This window comes from Petaurus breviceps, unplaced genomic scaffold (assembly GCF_028583685.1).
Source record: "Petaurus breviceps papuanus isolate PSGF00001 unplaced genomic scaffold, PetGlider_PUasm1.0 98, whole genome shotgun sequence".
In the NCBI taxonomy this organism is placed as follows: Eukaryota; Metazoa; Chordata; class Mammalia; order Diprotodontia; family Petauridae; genus Petaurus; species Petaurus breviceps.
The window spans coordinates 63,152,139-63,165,282 of record NW_027187460.1 but is presented as its reverse complement, the minus strand read 5'-3'; the positions used below and the strand labels follow the sequence as shown (position 1 = coordinate 63,165,282).

At 35.2% G+C, this 13,144-nt stretch overlaps 1 protein-coding gene across 8 annotated transcripts in view; it reads left to right on the top strand.

Annotated features, from left to right (window-relative positions):
* Positions 1-13,144, top strand: part of VPS13B (vacuolar protein sorting 13 homolog B) — a 1,080,499-nt gene that overhangs the window by 797,489 nt on the left and 269,866 nt on the right. For all 8 annotated transcript variants that reach the window (XM_069081095.1, XM_069081089.1, XM_069081092.1 and 5 more), the window contains one exon: positions 11,454-12,144. In XM_069081095.1, the coding sequence (XP_068937196.1) occupies positions 11,454-12,144 (691 nt within the window). The remainder of the gene's footprint in view (positions 1-11,453; positions 12,145-13,144) is intronic.

Genomic DNA, 13,144 nt, shown 5'->3' with positions numbered 1-13,144 from the left:
TCATGGAAAGGTTAGGGATCAGTAAAGAAACTTTGCAGTTTCAGTCCTCTCTTCCTTCTGTTCAACATTGGGCCCAACTTGGCCATCTGTAATGTCTGCCCCAAATGTGAATACTGTTGGACAGGCTCTTTAGGGTGTCCCTGCAAATGCATGTTGAAATCTGAGCAGCTGGCATTCTTCATCCATTCAGTCTTTCCTGTATAAACAGACCAAATGCTTTAGAATGAGACTTTATAGTGTTCTAGGGCTTGATGCAGTCAGTACAAATTCATCCACAAACAGGAGCATCTGGAGGACCTCATCATCTGCAGGGAATTTCTCTTTTTAACCTGAGCTCTGCCTAGGATTTCCTCTATCCTTTGGCCTTAGGAGTAATAGTGCCCTCAGTAGTAGGTCCTGCTTCTAGGCTGAATCCCACAGCCATCATCCAAGGGGTAGCATTTCTTACTTCAATAGACAGGACCTACCGTCCCTTCCCCTCCTGACAGCTGCTCACCAACTGCCACAGATAGAACTGGCAGCCAGTTTGTCTGTAGTAGCAAGTTGTTCTAAAGGAGAGAGAGATGGGGTGGCCTTCATGCCACCACCTCCCTAGATCACAGCAGAAATAACACAGGACCTTGTATCCAAGTGGGCTAGGGAACCTGCAGCCTCAAGGCCACATGTGCCCTCTAGGTCCTCAAATACAGCCCTTTGACTGAATCCAAACTTCACAGAACAAATCCCCTTAATAAAAGGACTTGTTCTGTAAAATTTGGACTCAATCAAAAGGCCACACCCGAGGACCTAGAGGGCCACATGTGACCTTGAGGCCACAGGTTCCCCTCCCCTGGTTCAAGAGCTTTAAGAATAGGATTGCCCTCCCAAGCTACCACCCCTGCTTCCACTCTAACTCCCATAGCCATCATCCAAGAGAGCAGCTCCATGGAGGTCATGATGATCACAGTCTTAATAGCTAACATTTATTTAGTTTTTACCATGCAATTTGATAAATAATTTATAATTATCTCCTTTGATTCTCACAACCACTCTGGGAGATAGGTGTTATTATTATCCCCATTTTACCAGTGAAGAAACTGAGGTACACAGGTTAAGTGACTTGCTCAGTCACACAGTAATGTCTGAATCTGAGCTCAGGTTTTCCTAACTCCAGACCCAACATGCTGTCTGCTAAGCCACCTAGCTTGCAACCTAGTAACTGCTTCTACAGATGCTGAACCCCCTGTCCCCTTGGCAGCCACAGCTAATGAAAGTGCAGGAAGTTTTCATCACCAAAGCCCTTAGCACTGTCAAAGGGTGAAAACAGAGTCTTTTCCATAGAAATTACAGTTTTCACAATGCCATCTCATTTGCCACTGCAACCTGTGAACCACCGGGCCTTTTCACATGACTCCCACCTCCATTAGAAAGCGAGTTCCTTGAGAGCAACGACTGTCTTGTTTTTCTGTTTGTATCCTACGCTTAGTGTAGTACTTTGCACATATTAAGCAATTAAAAATAAATGCTTTTTCATTTATATATTAATTCAATATACATCTACTGAATATTCTTAATATTATTATTTTTCTGTGAGGTTTTTGTTGTTGTTGTTTTACCAATTTTGATCTTAACTCTAATAAATCAGTGATATCCACCAAAAATGCTTACTCAGAGGTAGCTCCCACATCCCAGAGCTTACTTAACACAGTACCTGGCATATAGTAGGCACTTAATAAATGCTAGTTGACTGACATTAAAAGAAATTTTTTTCCCTCTATGTTAAAATAGATTTATGTTCTTAATGGTATTACTTGGTGCTAGATGTTAGCACCTAACCAGTTCTTTTTTTTTTTTATCCAAAGAAAGTGTTCATGTCTGAGAGACCTGAGGCTTTTGTGTAATCTACAAGTTTGGAGCCTCTCTCTTATTGAACAGTACTTTCCCATCTATTTCTTCCTATCCTCACCTTGTCTCACCTTTGCATTAAAGTGATCAAGTATTGGAGTTTATGTGGATTTGATCTGGAGGGTCTTATCAAGGTCCTCATACAATTTCTCTACCATTTTATCCTCAGTATGGTAAAGTTTTTTTTACAAATACTCATCATTAGGACTGCAATATATGATGACCATATGGTCCAGGAAATGTTTCTTGTTGCCTGTGGGTGAACGATAAAACCCTTTCTGGTTTCACCTTTCTTTACCTCTTCAAGGAATCCTGGGAAGCCATCCTCCCATTTAGCACCAACTTCTTTCTTCTGGTTTTATTTATAGCAAGAATGTCAAAGTTGAAAAGATTTGACTCCTCCAGCAAAACATTCACTTGTTTGTTGGTTATTGAAGTTAGATTTCACATTTAGAGTACCACCAGTCCAACTGAAATGTGTTGACAGTCTAAAATTTTTATAATTCTTTGTATCTTTTGCCCCCTATCCCACCATTCTGCCATTATCAATGCAGAGATTCAAGAGGTTCGTTTTTTCTTATTCTTTGTTTCATGATTTTCCATGACCAAAAAAATTCATACCAGGTGGCCATAGTTAGATAGGTTAGGCCTCAGAAACAGATCAAAGCCTGTCTAGTATGCTGAGCCTGCCACTTATGCTTCACTGGAAAAGCATTTTGGAGGCCAGGATTACCTGTGTGCCACAGTGAGACTTTGGGGGTAGCTCTTTGTGGAAAAGTTTTGTTGTCATTGTATTGAATTTATTACGTAGTTAAGAAAAAGAAAACTATGTGACATACTACATAATTCCATATGCATTCCTCTTTCCTCTTATTTGTCAATTAAGATAATCATGTTTGTTAGTGTTTGCTAAATACATAATGAAAAGTAACTTAAAATTTTAAAAACAAACATAAAGATAGGTGATGTGTATGATTATCTTTATAATGTCACAGTCATGTTTAGGTTTCATTCATTTGTGTCTAGATATGAGTTACTTGAAAAAAGACTTCTTAATCCTTATGCACTAAGTCTTATAACATTGTGATGAGATTTGTTCAGTTAAGGAGGGGAGCCAAATTGAATCTCCTTTTCCCTTTGTTCCATATGCACGGAAGTGACCTAAGGAAATGTGCATATGGGACTACTTGAACTGAGACTGAGAGGAACAGTTCTATTTAGTGACAGTAGAAAGGCTGTTTTGCTGAAGTGGTGAGACTGACTGGCTCACTGGTAGGAAATGAGAGAAAAATTTTCTGTTTTGTGTGTGTGTGTGTGTGTGTGTGTGTGTGTGTGTGTGTGTGTGTGATTAGCTGTTGGGGTGCTTTGAAATTCACCCTCAGTAGTTTTTTACCTGGTTCAGAAACTGATAGTCTTCAAGAATTGAAGACTTAAAATGATTTGTGTAGGGATGTATGTATGGCCTGGTGACTTTGTAAAGAAAAAACAGTTGCTACTACATTGAGAAAGAAGTACATGCAAAAAGATGCTTCTCAGAATATCTTGATCATTGGTCATTTTGCATTTCTCTACCTATTCATGCAGATTTTGAAAGAGGTAGTGAATTTGGTAGATAAATGGCATCCAGACATAATTTAAGCTCTATGGTGCCAAAAGAATTTTACCAAAGAGTCTATCAGTAATTTTTTTATGAAATGTTATTAAGGAAAAGGTATCTACTGCAACTGAATGAATTTTGCAGTTCACAGAACTATTAGTCTATTTAATCAAATGAATAATGTATCATAATAGAAACCAGTTATATAATATTGTTAAATTGCTAACTTTTAACATTATCAAAACAAATAGATGGATGTCAAAAGTTCTTGTATACCTACTCTAGGCCATTTTCAGGATGAATTCACAAACATTTTTCATTTATCCTGTCTTTAGGAAAAATTTATTTTGTTTAAAAATCATACTTGATTTTTTAAAATTCCTAAGAACTTGACATTGAGTTTCAACTTTATGGTTTACCCTGTGACTCCTTCAAAGTTATATGTGTATGCATTTATGAGTTTCAGTAGGGAATATAAGATAGATAAGAACTTGTTTACTTTTTATCCATGGGGGTTACTTCTGTAATTCAACTAGAATTTTCCTATCAAAGATGCATATTTGCAAGTTTCTACTTGCCAATGGGAAGCTTTCAGATAATATGAAACTGGTCAAAGAGCCAGTGGAATATTTAATGATCATATTCTAGTTCAGCTTTCCTGCCACAGCTAAATTCAAACTTTTTGGTGATTTTTGCAGCCGGCACAGACAGGCACAGCAAACTTTCATGTGCTTCAAGTTCAGAGCTGATCCAATCTCAGAGGAAGTTTATGAGAGAGGCTGATACGATACAGTTGTTTCTAGTAAAATCAGAGGAGCTCTGAAGGAGCCAATCCAAGTCACTTTGAGTAGAATTCTATGAGAAACAGACACAGAATTTAGACACAATTGTAAACCCTAGTATAATGAGGACTTGCAGCTGATTTAATCCCATTGAAAATTTTTAAGCAGCCACAGGGCAACAAAATGCTTTCCGAATTGATAGCAGTGGAATGAACCTGGAATTTAGTGAAGATTTTACCTTGCATATCCAGTAGCTACATTGTTTTTTAAAAGTTAGCATCATGACAATTTTAACATTTGTCATTGTTGGTTTCTGCTGTCAAAGCATTTCTTTTGATGAAAAGTCAAGTATATGTCAAAAAATATTTTCATTAAACTAATCAAACCAAAACTAAACTGAAAATTTTAAAAAATCATGTATATTTTGTCTTAAAACTGAACAATTTATTTCTCTTTCAGTTTTAAACAAAGTTTCATTCCAAAGTTATTTTTCCCTATGAATGATATCTAAGTAGTATAATAAAATAACTAAAAAGAACATATTTGAAATATAGAATTATGTATTCAAAATTTTAAATAAGTAATTTTTATCCTGTTTTTAGACTGTGTATATTTATACATTTTATATGCATGAATTCATGTTATTTCAGTCTATGAAAGTGTTACCAACATTTTGCTAGGTGCTATACTCAACTTAACAGTAATCCTAGTCCTTTCCTAGTTGGTTGATTTACCACCTAAATTAGTACGACAGACCAAACACAGACTGCAATAAAGTACAGAATAGATTGTGAGATGGCCCTATTGCTTCTGGTGTACTATTAACACTGATCCAGTATATGAATATTTGAAATGATAGTTAGTAAGCAGTAGTAAGTACCCTTTTAATGGGACTTCAAAGAACTGGAAAAGTTAACGTTATGAAAGGGCAAATTTGAAACTGTAGTAGTCCTGAAGACCATCCTATCTGTTAAGCATTGATGAGTATCATTAGTTCTGCTCTTTTGCATAATTACTGCATTATTGTGAAAACTTCCTTATATATCCAACTGGGAATAATTATGGTATGTAAGATCATATATAATATTCAACTGAGAAAATAACAGTATTTTTTAAAAAGACTTTGCTTTTCTAGCACTCTGTGTGTGTGTGTGTGTGTGTGTGTGTATACACATTCAGTACACAAGTGTGCAGGGATAAGTAAAGCCTCTTTCTTCAGGGAAAAATGTTGAACCTGTGACACTAAAAAAGACAGTTCAGTTTAAAACATATTTGTTCCCCTTACACAATTCTTCTTTATTTAAGTTTAGATACTTGCATGCTATTAATACTAGCCTCTCCTAGCACATGACAGATTTGTAATTACTCAAAAAGGAGGTGGGGAAATGAAGGGATAAAAAAAACTTGTGGACTGTGATGGTTACATCATTTTAACATTGACACCAAGAAAAATATATTTGGTTTCTTTGCTTAACAACGTTAACTCATTAAATTGGAGGAAAGTGTTTCTAATTGTCAGAATTTCTTTGTGTTTATGTAGAGTTAACAATATAGAATTTGTCTATGTTAAGAGCAGACAACAAAAGAAAGTAACAGACCCTTTTGAAGGATAATAATAGAACTACATTTGCAGGTGTTTTGACTTTAGATGTTTTGATAATGGAGGACATAAGCTTTTGCAAAATTGGAAGGCATCATCTTTGTCATTCCAGTATAAAATAAAAATCCTTGACCTTATCCTCTTATAACAGTTGATTTTGTAAGCTAACATGATGTCTATGGCCATGAAAATATTGTGTTTTAAGCAAGAGCAATAAAATTAGGTCAAATGTCATAGTGATGGACCAGATGTGATTGGCACTTTGATTCTGTGGTTTCACACTTGTGACTTTTTCCATAATTTATGTGATGTTGAAAATGATCTCATGATTGGCTTAAGATATTTTGATCAACATAAGAGAAACTATTGCAGTGGAAATATTACTTCAGTGTGACCGTTATATAACCATAATTGTGATTAGAAGGTGGAAAAAGTATGCAGATGAGGTTATGTTTAGTGTATGTAATTAGGTTTTTAGCAAATAAATAGAAAAGACTATGAACAAAGTAATTCAATAGAATATTGACAATATTTTGTTAGCTGTCGCAATAAAATAATTATATTAATAAGATTAATTTTCTGCATACTTTAATATGTTACCACTTTTTCTTTCAAACCTCAATCCTTTTATTTGAAATTTCTGTTAATGAGAATTGATTAGGATAAGGTCGTCAGACTTCTCTTTTTCTCTGCCATAAAACCACTTAACCCAAGACAGACTTATGTTGGAAAAACATTTAATTAGTTTTATTTGAGATTTTCTCCTATGTTACTCTTTATTGTCAGAATATACAAGTGTCATCAGAGTCTGCCCTCTTTGACATATATTGTACCAACTGTCCATGCTGTCCCTATTATTTATTCCCATCCCTCCAAAGTCCAAAGGTTACACTAGTAAACTCACCTATCACGGTACATGAAAAGGAAGAATTAGCCATAGTTCCCTAGCTACTAGTGGAGCTTTCAGCACCTTTTCCATGGTGGCTAGTATCGGTAGACTACATAACTGTAGGATGGGAAAATGCACTGAAATGATCTAAGAAGTAAACTATCAGCTTGACATGTTTTCCTAGCTATTGAAAACCTCCTCCTATTGAAGCCCATTGACAGGGAAACTGTAGAATTCCTGCAGTTTAAGGGCCATCTGGTTATGCTCAAAGCCTTAAAGCTGTTATCTCCGCATAAAATTTCAGTCTTATACTTTTTTCTTCGCCAAACTATCCATTTTTAAGCCACAAATATTTTTCCAGGCCTTTCAGATTTTATCTAAAAGTATATTTTAACAGTATCTAAATAGTTCTTAAACAATAACAATTTATCTTGATAGATGACATGCTGTGTTTTTTCATTTTATTTTAATTAGCTATTGTGGAACCAAATTCTTCTTTGTTTTAGGCCTTTGAATACTGTTTAATTACAGTTATCATGCCAGATATCTTAAAGGTTATTTTACCAATACAGTTTCATTTAACATAAGCCATATGGAATCAATAGCCCAGTTTCCTAAAGTGAATGCTTGGAAAATCTTACATTCATATGTTAAGAGTACACATCCTTTCCTCATTAGTTGGAAAGTACAGGGATTTTGGCACAGGTTCTGTGTGGAAGCATTGTGCAGCTTTTATATGGATTTTGTTTTTAGCCTTTGATGACACTGTTTAGAATAGGAAGTATCTAATAAGTCAAGCATTTTGTCTAATGTGCTGCCAGTGTGTTTAATATATGCCTGGAGGTCTGAAACATTATCTTCTCCACTACAGTAATATGCATTTAATTCTCTGAAAGCAGAAGGTCGAACTTTTAAAAGGGACTCAAAGTACATTTTCAACTAGAATAATTTAAAACATATGGGAGAGGGGACCAGAGTAATGTACAGTTGGTTTTTATGGTTTAATCATGATCATGTTAATGCACACCAGTAGCTAATTAAAGAAAACTTTTATTGTTCATTTTAAATGGGTTATGTAAAGAGTAAAACTGATATAACAAATACTGCCCAATGATAAATGTTTCTGTTAGAGTCACTAACAGCGAGCAAATATTGCTGTTTTTGACAACTTAAATTATTAGTCCCTTTAGCCTATAGTAAAGCAAAAGGTCTTTTTAAAGCTATTACATTGTGAAGTTTTCTTTTTTCACAAAGGAATGGTAAATTGATGCCCAAGTTTATGGCCAGGCACATTTAATTAACTGTAAAACTTTACTCAATAGCTGACCAAATGCTCTTCAGTGTAACAGATATATCTGCAGTGCTCTAGTAACACATCAGCAGATTTTTTCAATATCCACAATATGTCTTGAAAATTGTAGCATATTTATTTCAATTGTGAAAATATAATTTTTGCAGCAAGGGAAAATGACAAATCTTGGTTTTGAGCAAACATTTTCATAAATCAAGCTGCTAAACCTGGGTACACCATGATTTTGTGTTTTGTTTGTTTTTTTAAGTAAAAATCACAGCTTTTCATTTCTGAATGACAGGGTCAAATTCCATATTCCTTGGAATGCTACTGGACTGCATTGCCATCTGACTTCTGTTCAGTAACCTATGCAGTCTGAGTGGTAGTCTACACTACCCTGCTTATTTCACACTACCAATCTATTTAATAGCAGCTAGAGATTAGTATGGCCATAACATTTAATAAGTTTTAACAGTGACTTGACATAGCTGTTTTTTTTTTTATAAAATGTTTAGTGAATTGAAATGGGCACTGTATTTTCTTCTCTTCCTTACAGATGATTGGTCCTTTCATGTTAACCATTTTATGTAGCACTAAATTCACTTTATGTAAGAAAGAGATTATATCAGGAGTTTTGAACATTTTTTGTATCATGGACTTCTTTGGCAGTCTAGTGAAACCTGTAGACCCTTTCTCAGAGTAATGTGGTTTTTTTTAATGTATAAAAGAAAAAAAGACATAGGATTACCAAGGAAAATAATTTTATTAAAATTTGGTTGTCAAAATATTTTTTAAGTTCCTGGACCCCGAGTAAAGACAGCTGTGCATTACTATTTTTTTTTAATTTTTTTTCAACCAAACCTGTGATTTTATTGCAATAAAAGGCTCCATTGAGGGCCTTTCTCTACCAGGACAGATCAGCACCTGCTCTATAATTTATATGATAGAAATGTGAGGCACAAATGAGTTAAGTGATTTGAACCCAGGTCTTCCTGACTGAGAGGCTGGCTTTCTATCCATTGTACAATGCTGCCTTAACTAGCAGGAGAAAATTTAATACTGACAGCTAGTTGAACCTTTTTAAAATCATTAATATGTTCTTCCTTTTCAGTGAATGAAACCGTTTTCATTCTAATTGTTCCCCAGAAGTTCACAAAATTTGACTGATTGGGGTCTGCCACAACATTTAACCCAAAGGATTTTTTTAGTTTGAAGCATATTTCTATATTTCAGGGATCCGTAAGTACTTCTACTGATGTAGCTCATACACCCTCTCTAGACCTCAGTAGATAGTCCTTGTGAATGACCAGGTCTAAAAAAAATAATTTATCACTTGATTGCTCTCATTCTGGAGTTGAGCATCATTGAGCTTGGTAAGGCTGGGTCTCTGGATCACAAACACACCCACTGTTACTCCAAACCCTTCATGCTTTTTAGGACTTACAGCTCCTGTATTTGCCAGGTGCAGCCTCTGAGAACTCAGATTCACCTGCCTGTTACAGTGAGACCAGTGTGTGGCCTGTAAGTGAAGCAAAGCATCAGTATCTTCCCCCAAAAAAAGCATCTGATCTTCTGTCTCTTGAACCCTAGCTATTGCTCTTCATATGACATTTATGTGAGAATTAAGGGCTGATACTGTATGAGGAGATGCATTTCAAGTGTTTGTAATGTCAGTTTTGAAAGCTTAAAAATATTATTGTGATTGTGATTTTCCTAGTTTTACTAAAGATGGTTTGCTGATAAAATGATTATAGCTGCAAATATACCTCTTCCAACTTATCACAACCTGTTCCCTGATTCCATGATAGCAATACAACTACTGGTTCTCATTTGACAATGTAGGAAAAGTTAGTCCTTTGTGTGCTTCTTTTACTAAATATGGTTATTTTAATTTTTTTCATTTCAAAATTATAGTAATAAAATCTTCCAATTTCAAGACAAAACTATATCTTTTCTTAGAAGTGCTCTTTATGTGGCAGCTAGGTGGTACAGTGAATAGAACACCGGCCCTGAAATAAGGAGTACCCAAGTTCAAATTTGGCCTCAGAACACTTGACACACTTACTAGCTGTGTGACCTTGGGCAAGTCTCTTAAGCCCAGTTGCCTTACCTTGCCCCCTCATAAAAAAAAAAAGTACTCCTTCCTTAATCAGTTAAGCAAAAGAGATTTAACCTATTTAATTTGTCTTATACTACTATTACATTTTTCATTGGTAACCTAAAAACTTTCACAGTTAAGCTCTTTAAAAGCAAGTTAATTATAATTTGAGAAACAGTATGTGAGTCAATCAATCAAGCATTTATTAAGCTGTTATGAACCAAACACTCTTTCAGTGAACTTGGGATATAAATACAAAAGTGAGCTCTCCTGCCTTCAAGAAGCTTGCATTCTATTGGGGGAGGGGGGAGAATGCAACATGTTCACAGAAAAGTGATTATAGGAGATATAAAAAATAAATACACCGTAATTTTGGATGAGGAGAAAACTGGTGAGAACTTAATGAGAAAATGAGGAATTGCAAGATCTTAAAGAGTAATTCTCAAATTGGAACTTGAAGGACCTAGGAAAAAGTGTCTAAGAACACACTTTTTGGTGGGATGTATTGACATGTTTTTTTCCTGGATTACAGTTGCTCTCCTTACAAAGGTCATATGCAATCTATCCCTGCTTTCTTTCCTCTCATAGTTATATATAAGGGCTTCTTTAGAGTAGTAGTGGTTGGTGGATGGAGATGTCATGGAATCAGAAAGTTGGGGAGAAATGATAACACTGAAAGAGCTAAGGAAAAATTCAACTTTAAAGTAGGTAAATTTTCCCTTTATAATTTCCCTTTATAAATGTATAAGTACCTATACTACTGTAAAGCATATTTCCAGGTATTGATTTTAATATAGGTGATAGGTTACATGTTTTTCCAATATGTTTATAATTTGGGAAAATTTATTTTCACACACACATATTTCTTACTCCAGAAAACCTTACAGAATGATTTCATGTTATCAAATATTATTTTAAACATAATATCACCCACAGCTTATCATAAAGCTACTTTTGTCAAATACTTTACTCTTCTCAAGTGGTATAGCTTCTCATGGATACTGTTCTTTTAATTCAGAGGATGAAAGACTTAAATTCCAAAATGTATGTTAGAAACTTATGTTAGAAATGTTAGAAACCCATATTTCCTCATTTCCCTTCAAGTATTTTTTGGCCCTCTAAGGAGAGTCATCATTTCTTTGGAACGGATGCCTACTGTGTTTTCATGAGGGATGACTACATTAGAGACTGAGTTTGGCAGATTTTTTTTATAATTCCCTTTTTCTCATCATGCTTAGTATAATTGTTTGACAATCAAACAGAAATACTTTAAGTATAACTTGTAGAATGATTTTCATATTTTCCTTTACAGATCTCCAAACAAGAGCAGAAAAACATGGATACGCTCGATGGGGGCATAGCAGAAACCTCTTCCCGTTGTAGTGGAGCCCAAGATAGTGGCATTGGTAGCGACAGTGTCAAGATTAGGATTGTTCAAATAGAGCAACGTAGTGGTGCAAGTCAGCATCGGATTGCCCGTCCTTCTCACCAGTCATCAATTGTGAAAAATCTAAATTTTATTCCCTTTGACATATTTATTACTGCAAGTCGAATCTCTCTAATGACTTACTCCTGTACAGCTTTACCCAAAATGAAAGCACAAGATCAGAATGATAGTGAGAAAATCGGCAAGAGCTCATTAAACCTGCCAGCAACAGAGTCAGAAGGCGTTACTCAACCCAGCCAGACTTGTATTTCTAAGGTGACAGCCGATGACCTCGTAAGCAGTAGCGTTTCTTTCCCTTCTGGAAGAAAAATGGGACTACTTTCATTAGAAAATCTCCATTCATCCACAAGATCTTCTGCTAGACAAGCTCTTGGTATCACTATTGTGCGACAGCCTGGACGAAGAGGAGCTGGGGACTTACAGTTAGACCCATTCCTGTATCTTGTGGTGTCCCAGCCTTCTTTGCTGCTTAGCTGTCACCACCGAAAGCAGAGAGTGGAAATGTCTATTTTTGATGCTGTGCTTAAGGGAGTAGCCTCTAGCTACAAGTGTACAGGTAAGAACTGTCACATTTGCTGATATGTAACCTAGTCTTCATTTCCAAAATTTTAGGATCAAACAACAAAAACAGTCAGTAGGCCAAAAGAGACACTCCTCTCCTCCCCTACAGACACTGAAGTTCATGTCTCATGGCTGAATTAAGTTTAACAGTGTAGAATGGTTGAGATATCATAAGGTTTAGCCTTCAGGTCCTTAGTTTTTGTTGTATAACTAAACATATTTTCAGAAACAGAAAACACAAGAACTTTGTTTAAAACATTGTTTTAATAGAATAAGAAAGTCTTAGTAAGTCCATAATGAATTATCTCATAAAACTATTTCACATGTAAAAACAAATATTTTTTCTATATAAATATAGCTTGCCAAATAAAAGGAAACCTTAAGAGATGTGAGAAAGGTACTGTGCTATTCTCATGTTCTATTTACTCTTTATTATAAATGAATCAGAGCAAACTCTATTCTAGCAAGAGAAGATTATGTAAAAATCCCTAAAAGTATTTTAGGTTTTTAAATAATGAGAAAAAAATTATCTAAAGACCTTTAAAATGACCCTAAATTATCAGATAAGCTTATTGGTTCTTTCTCCCAGAAATGTTAGTAGGATTTTCAGTATATCCTCAGTACAATATTTTCACAGCTTTAAATTCCTCTCTAATGTGATGAATACAGAAGTCACCCTGAGCATTTTTCTCTTACCATATTAATTTGTACATAATGGCATGTTACTGTATTTTTCATCTTTTTCATATGAATGTTATGTATCTATCTGGCTGGAATATAAACTCCATGAAGGCAGAGTCCTTTATCTCCTGTTTGCTTTACTTCATACCATTTCATCATAGCTTTTCCCTAATTGATCACTTTTTCAATATTGTTGAGTTGAATCTTCCTGCACTGAGCTTTATTTCCCATGGATTCAATTATCTCTATGCTAATGATTCTCATATCTATTTATCCAACCCTAAACTCCTGTCTCACATGTCCAACTGTCTCTT